This window comes from Dendrobates tinctorius, unplaced genomic scaffold, assembly GCF_039654945.1.
Source record: "Dendrobates tinctorius isolate UK_male_01 unplaced genomic scaffold, ASM3965494v1 ptg000135l, whole genome shotgun sequence".
NCBI classification, from domain to species: Eukaryota; Metazoa; Chordata; class Amphibia; order Anura; family Dendrobatidae; genus Dendrobates; species Dendrobates tinctorius.
Genome location: NW_027361803.1, coordinates 4,229,919 through 4,247,147, shown reverse-complemented (window position 1 = coordinate 4,247,147; position 17,229 = coordinate 4,229,919). Strand labels below are relative to the sequence as shown.

Below are 17,229 nucleotides of genomic sequence, written 5' to 3'. Positions count from 1 at the left end.
ATAACTACTATAATACTGCCCCTATGTACAAGAATATAACTACTATAATACTGCTGCTATGTACAAGAATATATCTACTATAATACTGCCCCTATGCACAAGAGTGTAACTACTATAATACTGCTGCTATGTACCAGAATATAACTACTATAATACTGCCCCTATGTACAAGAATATAACTACTATAATACTGCTGCTATGTACAAGAATATATCTACTATAATACTGCCCCTATGCACAAGAGTGTAACTACTATAATACTGCTGCTATGTACAAGAATATAACTACTATAATACTGCCCCTATGTACTAGAATATAACTACTATAATACTGCTCCTATGTACAAGAATATAACTACTATAATACTGCTCCTATGTACAAGAATATAACTACTATAATACTGCTCCTATGTACAAGAATATAACTACTATAATACTGATCCTATGTACAAGAATATAACTACTATAATACTGCTCCTATGTACAAGAATATAACTACTATAATACTGCTCCTATATACAAGAATATAACTACTATAATACTGCTCCTATGTACAAGAATATAACTACTATAATACTGCTCCTATGTACAAGAATATAAATACTATAATACTGATCCTATGTACAAGAATATAACTACTATAATACTGCTCCTATGTACAAGAATATAACTACTATAATACTGCCCCTATGTACAAGAATATAACTACTATAATACTGCTCCTATGTACAAGAATATAACTACTATAATACTGCCCCTATGTACAAGAATATAACTACTATAATACTGCTCTTCTATACAAGAATATAACTACTATAATACTGCTCCTATGTACAAGAATATAACTACTATAATACTGCCCCTATGTACAAAAATATAACTACTATAATACTGCTCTTCTATACAAGAATATAACTACTATAATACTGCTCCTATGTACAAGAATATAAATACTATAATACTGATCCTATGTACAAGAATATAACTACTATAATACTGCTCCTATGTACAAGAATATAACTACTATAATACTGCCCCTATGTACAAGAATATAACTACTATAATACTGCTCCTATGTACAAGAATATAACTACTATAATACTGCCCCTATGTACAAGAATATAACTACTATAATACTGCTCTTCTATACAAGAATATAACTACTATAATACTGCTCCTATGTACAAGAATATAACTACTATAATACTGCCCCTATGTACAAGAATATAACTACTATAATACTGCTCTTCTATACAAGAATATAACTACTATAATACTGCTCCTATGTACAAGAATATAACTACTATAATACTGCTCTTCTATACAAGAATATAACTACTATAATACTGCTCCTATGTACAAGAATATAAATACTATAATACTGATCCTATGTACAAGAATATAACTACTATAATACTGCCTCCTATGTACAAGAATATATCTACTATAATACTGCCCCTATGTACAAGAATATAACTACTATAATACTGCTCCTATGTACAAGAATATAACTACTATATTACTGCCAATATGTACAAGAATATAACTACTATAATATTGCTCCTATGTACAAGAATATAACTACTATAATACTGCCCCTATGTACAAGAATATAACTACTATAATACTGCTCTTCTATACACGAATATAACTACTATAATACTGCTCTTATGTACTTTATAATAATGTAACTACTTCATTTTAATAATTTTGCTTTCCAAAAAAGCAGAACTACAAATTATTGCACGAGTTTGGAGAATTAATGACTACTGTACAATCTGCATTCATTTCAATCAGTAAATTAATTTGCAGAGATGCAGGATTCCCTGATAATCCATGAATCTTTCATACAGGTCAACACTAGAGCCATTCCTTTCTGTATTTGCTGAATTATTACAAGACAAGTGAAATCCTTCACGTTGGGGACTGAATCTCCGGCACATGATCATTTCTTTTCCAGCTAATTTCTATACATTAATAATTAAAGAATCCAAAAAAGAAATTGCGCAGTCAGTGATCTCTGGAGAGAAGAACGCAGCTGGAGACACAGACACGCCGTGTGGGCTTTACACCTTGCGCTTTCATTGTTTGCAGGATTTGAAAGGAAAAAAAGTAAAATAAATATTATTAAAAAAATATAAAAATGAAATTATGGTCAACTGTATGATTATTTCCTTAATTAGACACATAAATAAGGACATGAAAAAAAAAAATTAGAATAGGCAAATACTTGACAATTCCGAAAAATGTATGATAAATGTGAAAACTCGAAATATTGCATTCAAAGTAATAAACAAGAAGGAAAATGACAAAAAATAAAAAATAAAATACATTAATTTAAATAATTTAAGGACGATATAAAAAAATTATGTTCATTTTTGATACCTGCTGAAACACACAAAGCTAAATCTAGATGTAGAAATATATAAATGCAAATATGAAATATTTTAATACTTTAGATCTCTTTAAGGATATGTTTATAGTTTATTCACATGTATATAACCCACCTCTTGCATCCTGTATATTAGTTCCGGTTTCAGGATGCATCTTAGTTGCTGCTAATCTTTACCAGGCGCCACAATTACGGTATTTTAAGGTGATTTTCCGACGATAATATTTTGGAGGTTCTCCTGGCATTGTTGGGTTCTTCTCACATGATAAATGTGGTTTCCCTTAACAATAGTCATACAGATTGTAATAGCTACATAAATCATGTACCGTAGCACCCAAGTATTCCATGGCCTTGATAAATGGACCCCACAGTGCGGTGACACATGGGTACAGTGGCTACATTTCAAAAAAATAATAAATCATTTGTAATACAATGCTTCAGATTTACATATCTCACCATTCTGTTACTTTAATTGCATTTTTTTGTATTTCAAGTAAATAAAAAATAGAAATAGAAAGGGATCATAGTAATTGTGTTATATAATTTATATTTATATATTCTTTCATGTACAATAAGCTAGATAGATATAAGATAGACATAAAGATAGGAGATGAGATGAAAGGATGACTATAACCCCAAGAACGCCATCCCTACCATGAAGCATGGTGGGGGAAACATCTAACTTTAGGGGGGCTTTTCTGCAAAAGGGACAGGACGACTGCATGATATTAAAGGGAAGATGGATAAGGGTCATGTATTGCGAAATTTGGTGAGGTGATAGCTAGGGACTAGGCTCGTGATGGCAGCGGGGGGAAGGACCCACATAGGCGATAGGGGAGGCTGTGTTAGAAGGTGCCCCATTCCTTGTTCCCTACTTTAAGGGCCTTCCACTCCTTTCTCCCATCCCATTGTTGGTGTTTGTTGTGTCGTCCGCTAGACTTACCTGTGTCGCACGTGACATTTTGCCCTTGACTTGTTTGGAGATCTCCTTGGTCTTCGTGGTGGTGTTTGGTTTGTTGAGCCTCTTGTTAGTGGTATTGCAGCCTCTGTGGACTTTCAGAAAAGTTAAAGTGTATATACTGACAGACCGTGTGAGTTATGGTAAGGTAATTGCTTTCGCCAGAAATTATTAGGGGCTTCATTGCAAAGGGGGTGAATGCATATGCACATGCCAATGTTAAGGTTTTTGAGCCCTTAAATTAAATTTGTGCCTATATTTTTCTCACTTCACCAAATTAGACTATTTAGTGCTGATGCATCACACACAAATCAGATTGTAATGTAGGAAAATAGGTAAAAAAAAAACAAGGAAATGAAAACTATTGCAAGCTACTGCATGATAGAGACATAGATATGAGATACCGATACGATTGTCTATGTTGAGAAATTTAAAAAAGTGTAATATATAGATATTTTGTATTGTATAATAACATTATTATTATTATTTTACTATCCAATGACAAATAATAATAATAGCAATAAAAATGCTATTTTAATTTTATTATTATAACTGAAAATTATATAAAATATTATTATTAATAATAATAATAATAATATTTATATAACTTTTTTTCATATTAAAATAATATTATTATATGACAGTTATAATGAAAATCTAAAAAAAAATGAAATGAAATAATACTATTAATAGTAATAGAATAATAAAATATTCATAATTATTATTATTTTCCTTTTTGCTTAGTAATTTATTATACAGATGTCCGTTCATCAAAAGTATTACTTTGTAATAATATATTTACCCTTTAGTGGCTTTGCAGTTAGTCAGTGGTTAATTGTCTATGATGATAAATCTAAAAATATATAATATATAGATGTATATCGTCCAATTATAAAAATAATAATAATAATAATAATATATGTGGTATATATAATTTTTTTCTTATTGTTCCACTAGAATATATTAAACTTGTAAGTAATGTACAAATACAATATTTGCTGATATAAAGTCGCACAACTACTAGAATAAACCCTATTTAACCATTTGCAAGGGTTTGAGTCTCCGGTAAACCTCTGCCTTTCCGTCTATAAACTATGCCGCCTGTATCGTGGCGGTAATATCAGTGTATAATTTACTGCACATCTCACTCTCTACATCACCGGTACAATGACTATAATTCTATTCCCAACCACATGAAGACTCAGATATGGGGAAGAACAGAAAGATAAAACAATTATCTACCGTTCTGTAGCCTGGAGGGAATAAAAAAATCTTCATTATATATTAAACCCTTTATAATGCGGCGCGGTATATAAGGCTCTTGTGTTATACAGGGGTGAACATACCAGGCCCATACATGGAACTCCAGTAATTACATGAAGGGGATTAATTCTACTTTACTCCAGGTTCTGTCCTCACCATCGTTATGCCGTTTTCCTTTAGGTGTAAAAAATCCAATTTAATTGGAAAAATGTCTGTTATGTACAGCATTATCTTAGAGCTTCATCGTTACACCTCCTCTGGAAATAAGGAAAAAAAAGCTATACGAATCTAAAAATCTACTTATTTGTATTCTGTAATGAAGAAAGAGAATCTGGTAACAGATCCCCAAAGTAAAATGTGCATGTATGTAAGTGTTTTATTTCCCTACACTGCCCCCGCAGGTCTAACTAAGTATTCGCTCATCTGGGTCCTCCACAGCCAGAGTTTTTTTTTTGCAGTGGTTGAGGGTGCAGAAGTCCTATAGAGTAATATACTCAGATATATATATATTTTTTTACATTATTTTAACTCCTGCTTCACTGCAGTAATTCATTGTATTAATGCTGACATTTTCCATCATTTCTAGGAGGTTTATTGATCTTATGCGTCTCTTTTTTACAGTGCAAGTTCCGGGACCAGTTGAAAATCTCCAAGTGATCTCAACTTCACCTACCTCGATTTTCATTTCATGGGAACCTCCTGCCTATGCAAATGGTCCTGTTCAAGGTTACAGAGTACTATGCACAGAGACTATTTCAGGGAGAGAGCAGGTGAGTGAACAGGAAATATTTAGAAATCCAAATCGACTAACACCACGCAAAGAATTTAAAGAGGACCTGTTATTATGAGGCCAAACGTGGTCAGCTTTGTCCTCTTATTTTATTCCTACTGCTCCCCAGAATATTATATTATTTGTATTTGTAAAGTCAGATATAAGGTTCCAGAGAAATGGTCCTTTTTAGTTAGTGCTAATTGTTATGGTATTTACTAAGGGGGCGTGGCTCACAGAATCCTCGGGGGCGGGTCTCTAGGTTGCACTGCATTATTACCCAGTGAGCAACATCCCCTTAATAAAGAGCATAAAAAGTTGCAGCAAATCAAAAGGCTTCTATTTCTTGAAAAAAAAATGAAATACCCAAGGGAACAGCGGTAATAAAAACTCTTGACCTGGAGACGGGTCCTGATTAGATCCATTAGAAAACTTTTCTAAAGATTTTGATTTTATCTAAAAAAAAAACCCTAGAAAGTGCTGTTTTTTTTATCCCTTTTTTGTAGCTGTCATCCTAAAGATATCCCACATTTTGCATATTATTTTGGGGGAATTACAAAAAATTTGTTTTGTGCATATTTGCTTTCAAATACATAACATGTAAATTTACCAACACTCTGATGTATCGTAATAGATTTCACAATACAAACGGCATACGATTTTAAAGACTTAATGAGGCTGGTGTATTTACTATGAAAATCCATCTGAGAATAGAGAATAATCTTTTTCAAAATTTTCTCCAGCAGGAACTGGACTCATTAAATGTGCAATTTAGTTCGAGAACTATAGGCAATCATTCTCACCTGACTTTTCACAGTCAGTTCACCAGCCTCATCAGCTCTAAGAGATCTTTTTTTTTTTTTAATTATGAATGCAATTTGTTTGTGTGAAATATGATGAGTGAATTAAAGGGGTTTTCTCATCTTAGCAGTCATAGCCCCATTCACTTACATTGGGTCCCACTGCAGTTCTGTGTATTGCCAAGTGGCCAAGTGGAAAACAATTAAAGGGATGTGACGCTAAAACAGATCAATGTCCCATTTATGTTATTATTATTATTTATTATTATAGCGCCATTTATTCCATGGCGCTTTACATGTGAGGAGGGGTATACATAATACATACAAGTACAGTAGTCTCTTAAACAATACAAGTCATGACTGGTACAGGATGAGAGAGGACCCTACCTGCTAGGGCTCACAATCTACAAGGGATGGGTGTGGATACAGTAGGCAAGGGTAGAGCTGGTCGTGCAGCAGTTTGGTGCATCGGTGGTCACTGCAGGTTGTAGGCTTGTAGGAAGAGGTAGGTCTTCAGGTTCTTTTTGAAGGTTTCCATGGTAGGCGAGAGTCTGATATGTTGTGGTAGAGCATTCCAGAGTAGGGGGGATGCGCAGGAGAAGTCTTGTATGCGATTATGGGAAGAGGAGATAAGAGGGGAGTAGAGAAGGAGATCTTGTGAGGATCGGAGGTTTCATGCAGGTAAGTACCGGGAGACAAGGTCACAGATGTATGGATGACTCATGTTGTGGATGGCTTTGTATATCATGGTTAGGGTTTTGAACTGGAGTCTCTGGGTAATGGGGAGCCAGTGCAGGGATTGAGGGGAGAGGCCTGGGAATAGCGGGGGGGGGCAGGTGGATTAGTCGGGCAGCAGAGTTTAGAATAGATTGGAGGGGTGCGAGAGTGTTAGAGGGGAGGCCACAGAGCAGGAGGTTGCAGTAGTCAAGGCGGGTGATGATGAGGGCATGGACTAGGGTTTTTGCAGATTCTTGGTTGAGGAATGTACGGATCCGTGAAATATTTTTGAGTTGAAGTCAGCAAGAAGTGGAAAGGGCTTGGATATGTGGTTTGAAAGAGAGATCAGTGTCAAGGATAATCCCGAGGCAGCGAGCTTGTGGGACTGGAGAGAGTGGGCAGCCGTTTACTTTAATGGATAGGTCCGTTGAGGGGGTCACGTGAGATGGGGGAAAGACAATTAATTCTCTTTTGTCCATATTAATTTTAAGAAATCTAGCGGAGAAGAAGGATGAATTAGCAGACAGACATTGAGGGATTCTGTTTAGTAGGGAGGTGATATCTGGTCCAGAGATGTAGATCTGTGTGTCATCAGCATAGAGGTGATACTGAAATCCATGAGATTCTATGAGCTGTCCGAGGCCGAAGGTGTAAATGGAGAAGAGAAGGGGCCCTAGGACTGAACCTTGTGGGACTCTGACAGATAGGGGGCGCGGTGAGGAGGTGGTGTGCGAGTGGGAGACGCTGAATGTCCGGTCTGTTAGGTATGACACAATTCAAGATAGGGCCAAGTCTGTGATACCAAGAGATGAGAGGGTCTGTATTAATAGGGAATGGTCCACTGTGTCAAAGGCAGAGGACAGGTCCAGGAGGAGGAGGACAGAGTAGTGCCGCATGGCCTTGGTGGCTAGTAGGTCATTGGTGACCTTAGTTAGGGCAGTTTCAGTGGAGTGGTGTGGCCAGAAGCCAGATTGTAATTGGTCAAGGAGGGAGCAAGAAGAGAGGTGGGAGGACAGTTAAAGATGGACGTGTTGTTCCAGTAGTTTTTAGGCATAGGGGAGAAGTGATATAGGGCAATAGCTAGATACAGAGGATGGGTCAAGAGAGGGCTTTTTGAGGATAGGTGTGATTGAGGCATGTTTAAAGCTTGAGGGGAAAACACCAGTTGTTAGTGATTGGTTGAAGAGGAGGGTTAGGACTGAGATGAAGACTGTGGTGAGTTTTGGGATGAAGTGGGATGGGATCGGGTCAAGTGCACAGGTAGTGAGATGTGATCTTGAGAGTAGAGTGGAGAGTCGATCTTTTGTAATGGTGAAGTTGGTTTTGGAGGTGGAGGGCAGGGCAGTTAGGAGGAAGGGCACTGGGGGTTGTTGACCAAGACTGTCTCTGATGTTATCAATCTTCTAACCCCAGCTTACCCCAGAGTTATTTATGACCTTGTTTACTCTGGCTTGATCATATGCATCTGGTCCACTCTTAATGGTGCGAACAAGATGAGCAGAGACCACTCCTCTCTGCTTCACACCTGACTGCACTTAGTTGTACATATATTGCATAGCTCAAGTCTGCATAGACGTCAGTCTGCAGTGTGATTCCTATAAGTGTGTTCTAGAAGTGTGAAGATAAATTTTAGAATTAAAACCAGAATTGAACCAGAAGGGAACTGAAGTTAACTGTACACAGTCACTGTAAACAATGTTTCTGTTTGTTTTCACTTTCACCCCAATAATCCTTCACTTTCTGCTAATTCCCCTAATCCCTACTCCTAGTAAGGAACTTTTCATCTCTTCTTCAATCCTCCCCATCCACCTCGCCTCCTCATCAAAACTGTTCCTTAACATACAATCCTCTGTCTCCAAACACAGACAGCCCCCTCATGCCCTCTCCTGCTCCCACCTGCTAACACTTTCTCTGCTCCTTCTCACTGCTGGTGATATCTCTCCAAATCCAGGTCCTCCTCACCACATTCCCACAGTCATTTCTACCTCCCATCCACGCTCTATCACAACCTTCCATAACCACTCCAACCTTATACCCATTCACCCAGCCCCCGCTTCCCCAGTCCCACTAACAGGAGCTCTGTGGAACGCTCGCTCTGTCTGCAACAAGCTTTCCTACATCCATGATCTTTTTGTTACTACCAAACTTTCCTTCCTCGCCATCACTGAAACCTGGCTCACCCCTTCTGACACAGCCTCTCCTGCTGCACTTTCATATGGTGACTTCCACCTTTTTCACACCCCCGCCCCACCAGCAAACATGGCGGAGGAGTTGATTTTCTCCTGTCAGATACCTGCTCCTTTACCCCAATCCCACTGCCACCCTCTGTTACCCTCCCTTCCATTGAGGTGCACTCTGTGCGCATCTACTCCCCCTCCAACCTCCAACTGGCTGTCATCTACCAGCCCCCAGGGCCTGCCACCACCTTCTTTGACCACTTCACCACCTGGCTACTTCATTTCCTTTCCGCGGACATCCCTACTATCATCATGGGCGACTTCAACATCCCCATTGACACTTCCCTCTCAACTTCCACTAAACTTCTATCTCTCACTTCCTCCTTCGGCCTCACTCAATGGTCTTCTACAGCCACCCACAAAGATGGCCACACACTGGACCTCATCTTCACCCGCCTCTGCTCCCTATCTAACCTCTCTAACTCACCTCTTCCTCTCTCTGACCACAACCTTCTCACATTCTCTTCCCTCTCCACTCCATGTCTACAATCCCCACCCCACAAACTTTCACACCCTCGCAGAAATCTTAAACACCTTGACCTACACTCATTCTCTGAATCCCTCCTCCCTCTCACAGATATAAGTTCCTTACACAATGCGGATGACGCTGCTGCTCTATATAACACCACAATAGCTGTAGCTTTGGAATCTGCTGCCCCACTTACACATACCAAAGCTCGCAAAATCAACAGACAGCCCTGGCACACCAGCCTGACCAAAGAACTGAGGCGAGCTTCCAGGGCTGCTGAGCGCAGATGGAAAAGATCCCACTCCAACGAGCACTTCATCGCATTCAAACAGTCTCTCACTACTTTCAAGACCACACTCGCCACAGCTAAACAAACCTACTTCTCATCGTTCATATCCGCCCTGTATCACAACCCTAAACAGTTATTCAACACCTTCAATTCTCTCCTCCGTCCCCCAGCACCTCCTCCCTCCCCACTCATCTCAGCTAAAGACTTTGCCTCATTTTTCAAGCAGAAGATTGATAACATCAGAGACAGTTTTGGTCAACAACCCCCAGAGCCCCTCCTCCCGACTTCCCAGCCCTCCACCTCCAAAACCAACTTCTCCACCATTACAGAAGATCGACTCTCCACTCTACTCTCAAGATCACATCTCACCACTTGTGCACTTGACCCGATCCCTTCCCACTTCATCCCAAACCTCACCACAGTCTTCATCCCAACCCTAACCCATCTCTTCAACCTATCACTAACAACTGGTGTTTTCCCCTCAAGCTTTAAACATGCCTCAGTCACACCTATCCTCAAAAGCCCTCTCTTGACCCATCCTCTGTATCTAGCTATTGCCCTATATCACTTCTCCCCTATGCCTCCAAGCTACTGGAACAACACGTCTACCTTGAACTGTCCTCCCATCTCTCTTCTTGCTCCCTCCTTGACCAATTACAATCTGGCTTCCGGCCACACCACTCCACTGAAACTGCCCTAACTAAGGTCACCAATGACCTACTAGCCACGAAGGCCATGCGGCACTACTCTGTCCTCCTCCTCCTGGACCTGTCCTCTGCCTTTGACACAGTGGACCATTCCCTATTAATACAGACCCTCTCATCTCTTGGTATCACAGACTTGGCCCTATCTTGGATTGTGTCATACCTAACAGACCGGACATTCAGCGTCTCCCACTCGCACACCACCTCCTCACCGCGCCCCCTTTCTGTCAGAGTCACACAAGGTTCAGTCCTAGGGCCCCTGCTCTTCTCCATTTACACCTTCGGCCTTGGACAGCTCATAGAATCTCAGTATCACCTCTATGCTGATGACACACAGATCTATATCTCTGGACCAGATATCACCTCCCTGCTAACAAGAATCCCTCAATGTCTGTCCACTATTTCATCCTTCTTCTCTACCAGATTTCTGAAACTTAACATGGACAAAACAGAATTCATCATCTTTCCCCCATCTCACGTGACCCCCCCAACGAACCTATCCATTACAGTAAATGGCTGACCACTCTCCCCAGTCCCACAAGCTCGCTGCCTCGGGGTAATCCTTGATGCTGATCTCTCCTTCAAACCACATATCCAAGCCCTTTCCACTTCCTGCCGACTTCAACTCAAAAATATTTCACGAATCCGTTCATTCCTCAACCAAGAATCTGCAAAAACCCTAGTCCATGCCCTCATTATCTCTCGCCTTGACTACTGCAACCTCCTGCTCAGTGGCCTCCCCTCTAACACTCTCGCACCCCTCCAATCTATTCTAAACTCCGCTGCCCGACTAATACACCTGTCCCCCCGCTATTCCCCAGCTTCTCCCCTCTGTCAATCCCTTCATTGGCTCCCCATTGCCCAAAGACTCCAGTACAAAACCCTAACCATGACATACAAAGCCATCCACAACCTGTCTCCTCCATAAATCTGTGACCTCGTCTCCCGGTACTTTCCTGCACGCAACCTCCGATCCTCACAAGATCTCCTTCTCTACTCCCCTCTCATCTCCTCTTCCCACAATCGCATACAAGATTTCTCTCGCGCATCCCCCCTGCTCTGGAACTCTCTACCACAACTTATCAGACTCTCACCTACCATCGAAACCTTCAAAAAGAGCCTGAAGACCCACCTCTTCCGACAAGCCTATAACCTGCAGTAACCACCGATCGACCAAACCGCTGCATGACCAGCTCTACCCTCGCCTACTGTATTTTCACCCATCCCTTGTAGATTGTGAGCCTTCGTGGGCAGGGTCCTCTCTTTTTCTCCTGTACCAGTTATGACTTGTATTGTTCAACATTATTGTACTTGTTTTTATGTATACCCCATCCTACATGTAAAGCGCCATGGAATAAATGGCGCTATAACAATAAATAATAATAATCTTCTCCTTATCAAATGAGGCAAAGTCTTCAGCTGAGATGAGTGGGGAGGGAGGAGGTGCTGGCGGGCGGAGGAGAGAATTGAAGGTGTTGAATAACTGTTTAGGGTTGTGAGACAGGGAGGATATGAGAGATGAGAAGTAGGTTTGTTTTGCTGCAGCGAGTGTGGCCTTGAAAGTAGTGAGTGACTGTTTGAATGTGATAAAGTCCTCATTGGAGTGGGATCTTTTCCATCTCCACTCAGCAGCCCTGGAAGTCCGCCTCAGTTCTTTGGTCAGACTGGTGTGCCAGGGCTGTCTGTTCAATTTTTGGAGTTTTGGTATGTTTGAGAGGGGCAACTGATTCCAAGGCTACAGCTATTGTGTTATATAGAGCGACAGTGGCATCTGCATTGTGTAGGGAACTTATGTCTGTAATAGGGAGGAGGGATTCAGACAGTGAGTGTAGATCGAGGTGATGAAGATTACTGCGAGGACGTGCAAGTTTTTGAGGTGGGGATTGTGGACCTGAGGAGGAGAGGGAAGAGAATGTAAGTAGGTTGTGGTCAGAGTGAGGGAGAGGTAAGCTAGAGAGGCTAGATAGGGAGCAGAGGCAGGTGAAGATGAGGTCTAGTGTGTGGCCCTCTTTGTGAGTGGCTGCAGAAGACCATTGAGTGAGGCCGAAGGAGGAAGTGAGAGATAGAAGTTTAGTGGCAGCTGAGAGGGAAGTGTCAATGGGGATGTTGAAGTCGCCCAAGATGATAGTGGGGATGTCAGTGAAAAGGAAATGAAGTAGCCAGGTGGTGAAGTGGTCAAAGAAGATGGTGGCTGGTCTAGGAGGGTGGTATATGACAGCTAGTTGGAGGTTGGAGGGGGAGTAGATGCGCACAGAGTGCACCTCAAAGGAAGGGAGGGTAACAGAGGGTGGCAGTGGGATTGGGGTGAAGGAGCAGTTATCTGACAGGAGAAAACCAACTCCTCCACCATGCTTCATGGATGAAGGAAAGTTTGTTGCAGACAGAGCGAGCGTTCCACAGAGCTCCTGTTAGTGGTACTGGGGAAGCCAGGGCCGGGCGAATTTGTATAAGGTTGGAGCGGTTATGGAAATGTTCAGACAGTCCAAAGCATAACACGTCCTATCAATATGTCTTCACTATATTGGAAAACCCCTTTAATTCAGAGCCGTTAACAGACTTAAATCTACATATTCCATCATGTAATACTTTGATCATCTTTTTCTCATTTCATACTTCATTTTTTTTCCAAATGTTGATTAGAAGACTGTGACGGTGATGATATAATGATCTCCCATAAAACTAATATGTCCAATATGTATAACAAGCCGTCGACGTAGTGCGAGATATTAGACTCCACAACCATCAGGCCCAGAGCGATTACTGCCGGATTGGCGCTTCTTACATCATTAGTCGGACTGAATCTGAAGTAATTAATTGCAGATCTGGAGGTCACTTCTCCGGAAGGACATAAAAAAGTAATCAGAGGGAAATGATCTTACATGATGTTCCGTTTGCTTATAAAACACGTGTGAACATCGCCGATGAAATGAGGTAGAACAGGAGATAATGTTCACGTGCCGTCCTGATAGAGCCGAAGCATCTCAAGATTATTAAAAAAAAATGTCCAATTGAGCGTTTGCTGCAGGCTTGAAACATAGTTACAAAGTTATAAATATATAATCTCAGGGGGTCCGCCTGATGGTTATAAATATACAGTATAATCTCGGGGGGTCCGCCTGATGGGACAGCCAGCTATCACATAATGGTGGGGAACCCCTGGGTAAATAGATGTATCGACCCATACAAGTAAGCGAAGTGCTGATCACTCTACCACTCCATTCACACTGGGGGTCCCACCCATTTTTCCCAGCTGTCGTATCCCCAACACCCCCCATTCACACCGGGGATCCCACCCATTTCCCAGCTGTCGGACCCTCAACACCCTCCATTCACACCGGGGATCCAACCCATTTTCCCAGCTGTCGTATCCCCAACACCCCCCATTCACACCGGGGATCCCACCCATTTCCCAGCTGTCGGACCCTCAACACCCTCCATTCACACCGGGGATCCAACCCATTTCCCAGCTGTCGGACCCTCAACACCCTCCATTCACACCGGGATCCCACCCATTTTACAAACTGTCGGACCCTCAACACCCTCCATTCACATCGGGGATCCTACCCATTTTCCCAGCTGTTGGACCGCCAACTAATATTCATTTATCGCCTTTTCTGTTTGAAGTTAAGAATCTCCACTTAAAATAAAATTTCAGAAGTAAGGATTAATAAATAATAAAATGATGTACAGTATACAGTAGTCATCACCCTCTCTATCACAGAAGGCTCCACCATAGGCTTCTATGATGGTTTTCAGCTTTTCAGGAGGCAAGGACACCCCATTCTTTGGTTACTTGACTGCTGAGGACCAAGGTTACCTGATTGATCGGGTGGCTGGGATGCAGCAGCATACCTCTGTTGAGTGAGTGAGTTTACTTCTGTAGCTAGTCATGGGTTTCAGCAGTCAGGTGATAGAAAAATGGACATCATTGCTTATCGTCCTACTAGAGACCACTGGAGCAATCTGAGCTGGAATCATTGGGTGAGGAGTTTACATCCTTTTTTACTCATCTCTTGCTTCAGACTTCCATTTACCCACCCTAAGGCCTCTCAGAGCATTGGAAGCTAATGGTTCTTCATTATGATAAAAAACAATCCTGACCCCCGTATTGCGGTATGATAATTTCCCGGTACAATTTAACCATCGTTCTTCCACCCTACTTTAATTATAATTCTTAATTAGATACATTTTGTTATTACAGTAGCCATAGCTACCTCTTATACTGAAGAATTCCAGAGATTAACTTCTCTAACTGTAAAGAATCCTTTCCTATATAGATGATAGAGCTACCTTTGAGCCCTGGTCCTTGGAATAAAAATTAACCAAATTTCCTTGTACAACTTAAACATCGTTCTGCCACCTTAATTATATCTTAATGAGATAAATGTTGCCAACACATTTGACACAGCTTCCTTTTTGTTGAAAGCCACTCCAAAGATTGAATGCTATAACTGTAAAGAATCCTTTCCTCTACAGATGATAGACCTTTGACCACTGATCCTCAGAATAAAAATTAACCTAATTTCCCTTTACTATTTAAATATCATTATCCCACCACTGAAATAAATTATGGCAGTACATTTGCCATGGCTTCTTCTTGTGGTCACAATTCTAGAGATTGACTGCTCTAATTGTAAAGAACCATTCCCTATATTTATAATAGAGCTATTTTTTTTCCACATTAAGGGTGCCCTCTGGTCCTCAAAATATTAATGTTTCCTGGGGGCAGGCCAATTGGATCTGAGCATGCGCAGACTTAAAAAACCTGATCCGTCTTTTTCCGGATCCTGCGCATTCCGGCGCCCATAGGCTTCCATTATAGCAAAAAAAACGGGGCTGTCCGGTTTTTTGACGCAGACAAAAAACGTTACTAGAGATGTTTTTTCCAGACGCCAGAATGAAACATTTAGCCGGATCCGGAGACAACCGGAGGAAACGGAAGGTCATGTGGCACGATCCGGCGCTAATAGAATTCAATGATAGAAAACCAGATCCGGAGGCAGCTTTCACCGGTTCCGTTTTTTTAACAAATATCCGGATCCTGCCTGTCGGAAAAAACCTGATGTGTGAAAGTAGCCTAACGCTACTTTCAGACTTGCGTTAGGAGGCGCAGTGCAAGGCCGCTAAGCTCCGCCACCGGCCACGCCTCCTCCGGTCAGCTCCTCCTATGGGTGCATGACGCTGCATGAGACCAGTGTACCCTATATTTAGCGTTGTGTACGCTGGCTGTACGCTGGTATGATTTTGCCGGCGTGTGCGCCCTTTTGGTGCTGCGCCGGCAAAATCATACCAGCGCATGGTCAGCGCACCCAACGCTGAATATAGGGTACGCTGGTCGCATGCAGCGTCATGCGCCCATAGGAGGAGCTAACCGGAGGAGGTGCGGCCGGGGCGGAGCTTAACAGCGGCCCTGCGCTGCACCTCCTAACGCAAGTCTGAAAGTAGCCTAAGAGATGAGCAATGGAGAATACGTTCCATATGGCACAAGGTGTAGATAATGTCTTTGTTAGGCTCATCTAAACCTCAGGTCCGGATGGGAACATGGACCACCGGAGGTAGGGCAGCTGTTAGGATGGCACGTGGGGAGTGAGGACATGGCACAATCAGGGATCATGTGAGCACCAGGACGTATGAAGTGGAAGTCAGCAGGGATAGATGCAGATTAAACATGGTGTGTCCAGAAGGAAAAGAACACCAAACTAGAGTCTTGACACAATCCTTACACACAGGTGTGTGCCCTAATGGGCCTTAAAAGGCATAAGGAGATGACTGAGCCACTCCGGGCAACTTACAATAACTGATGTGGAGCACAACAGAGGGCAGCGGAACCAGGGGAAGCAGGTGGAGCCCGTTACAGGTGCGCAACAGTCCTAACAGAACTGATAGCTGTAATAGTCTGGTTAAATAATGGCCAATATCATGCGGTTGACAACTCAGAAAAGAGTCTAAATCGATCCAAAAGTGAACGGGTCCAATTATATCCAATTATATCCATAAATTTCTACAGGATTTATGTTTTTTAACTGTCATACTGTCGGTACAGAATTTAATAAATCCCGCAACGACCCAAACTTAAGACCTGCCTCACGTATTTCTTTAAGTCTGAAATGTTCCCTTTCCCTGATACAAAAAAAAGGACATTAAGCGGAATCATTTTAATTAAAACCAAAAGACAGAGGCTATTAAATCAGAACAGACTCCCTAAAACACAGCCTACGTTTATGGCCGCATCCATTTTTGCTCCTGTGTGAGGTCAGAGACCCGATCTTTCTTTGCCATTTCACGTTTTATTGGCCGCATTAAAGGTACGGTGGTGACACTGGCTCCAGGTCTGCTAAGAAAATCACGGACAGAAGTGATTTCCACATTTAAAAAAAATATATATATATATTTTTTTTTTCCACACTCTCCCTTTGGTATTCTGCCGAGACGACTCGATTATCTTAACTTTCATCCGCAGAGTCATAAATCAAAGTCGCTTAATATGAAATCAGGAGTCAGGAGAGCGATGAACATAGATGTCTCTAAAATATCGGGTTCTGTTTTCGATGGAGATTTCACCAGTGGAAAAAAAAAAAAAAAGATAATTACTGTGTGGTGTAACGGAATTTAATAAAGCCAACGGCACAAAT

The 17,229-nt window shown here is 41.5% G+C and overlaps 1 protein-coding gene across 1 annotated transcript in view; it reads left to right on the top strand.

The window, feature by feature from the left end:
- DCC (DCC netrin 1 receptor) overlaps positions 1 to 17,229 on the top strand; it is a 1,068,191-nt gene that overhangs the window by 792,943 nt on the left and 258,019 nt on the right. Inside the window, exon 10 of the mRNA XM_073543872.1 lies at positions 5,234 to 5,382. Within this exon, the coding sequence (XP_073399973.1) occupies positions 5,234 to 5,382 (149 nt within the window). The remainder of the gene's footprint in view (positions 1 to 5,233; positions 5,383 to 17,229) is intronic.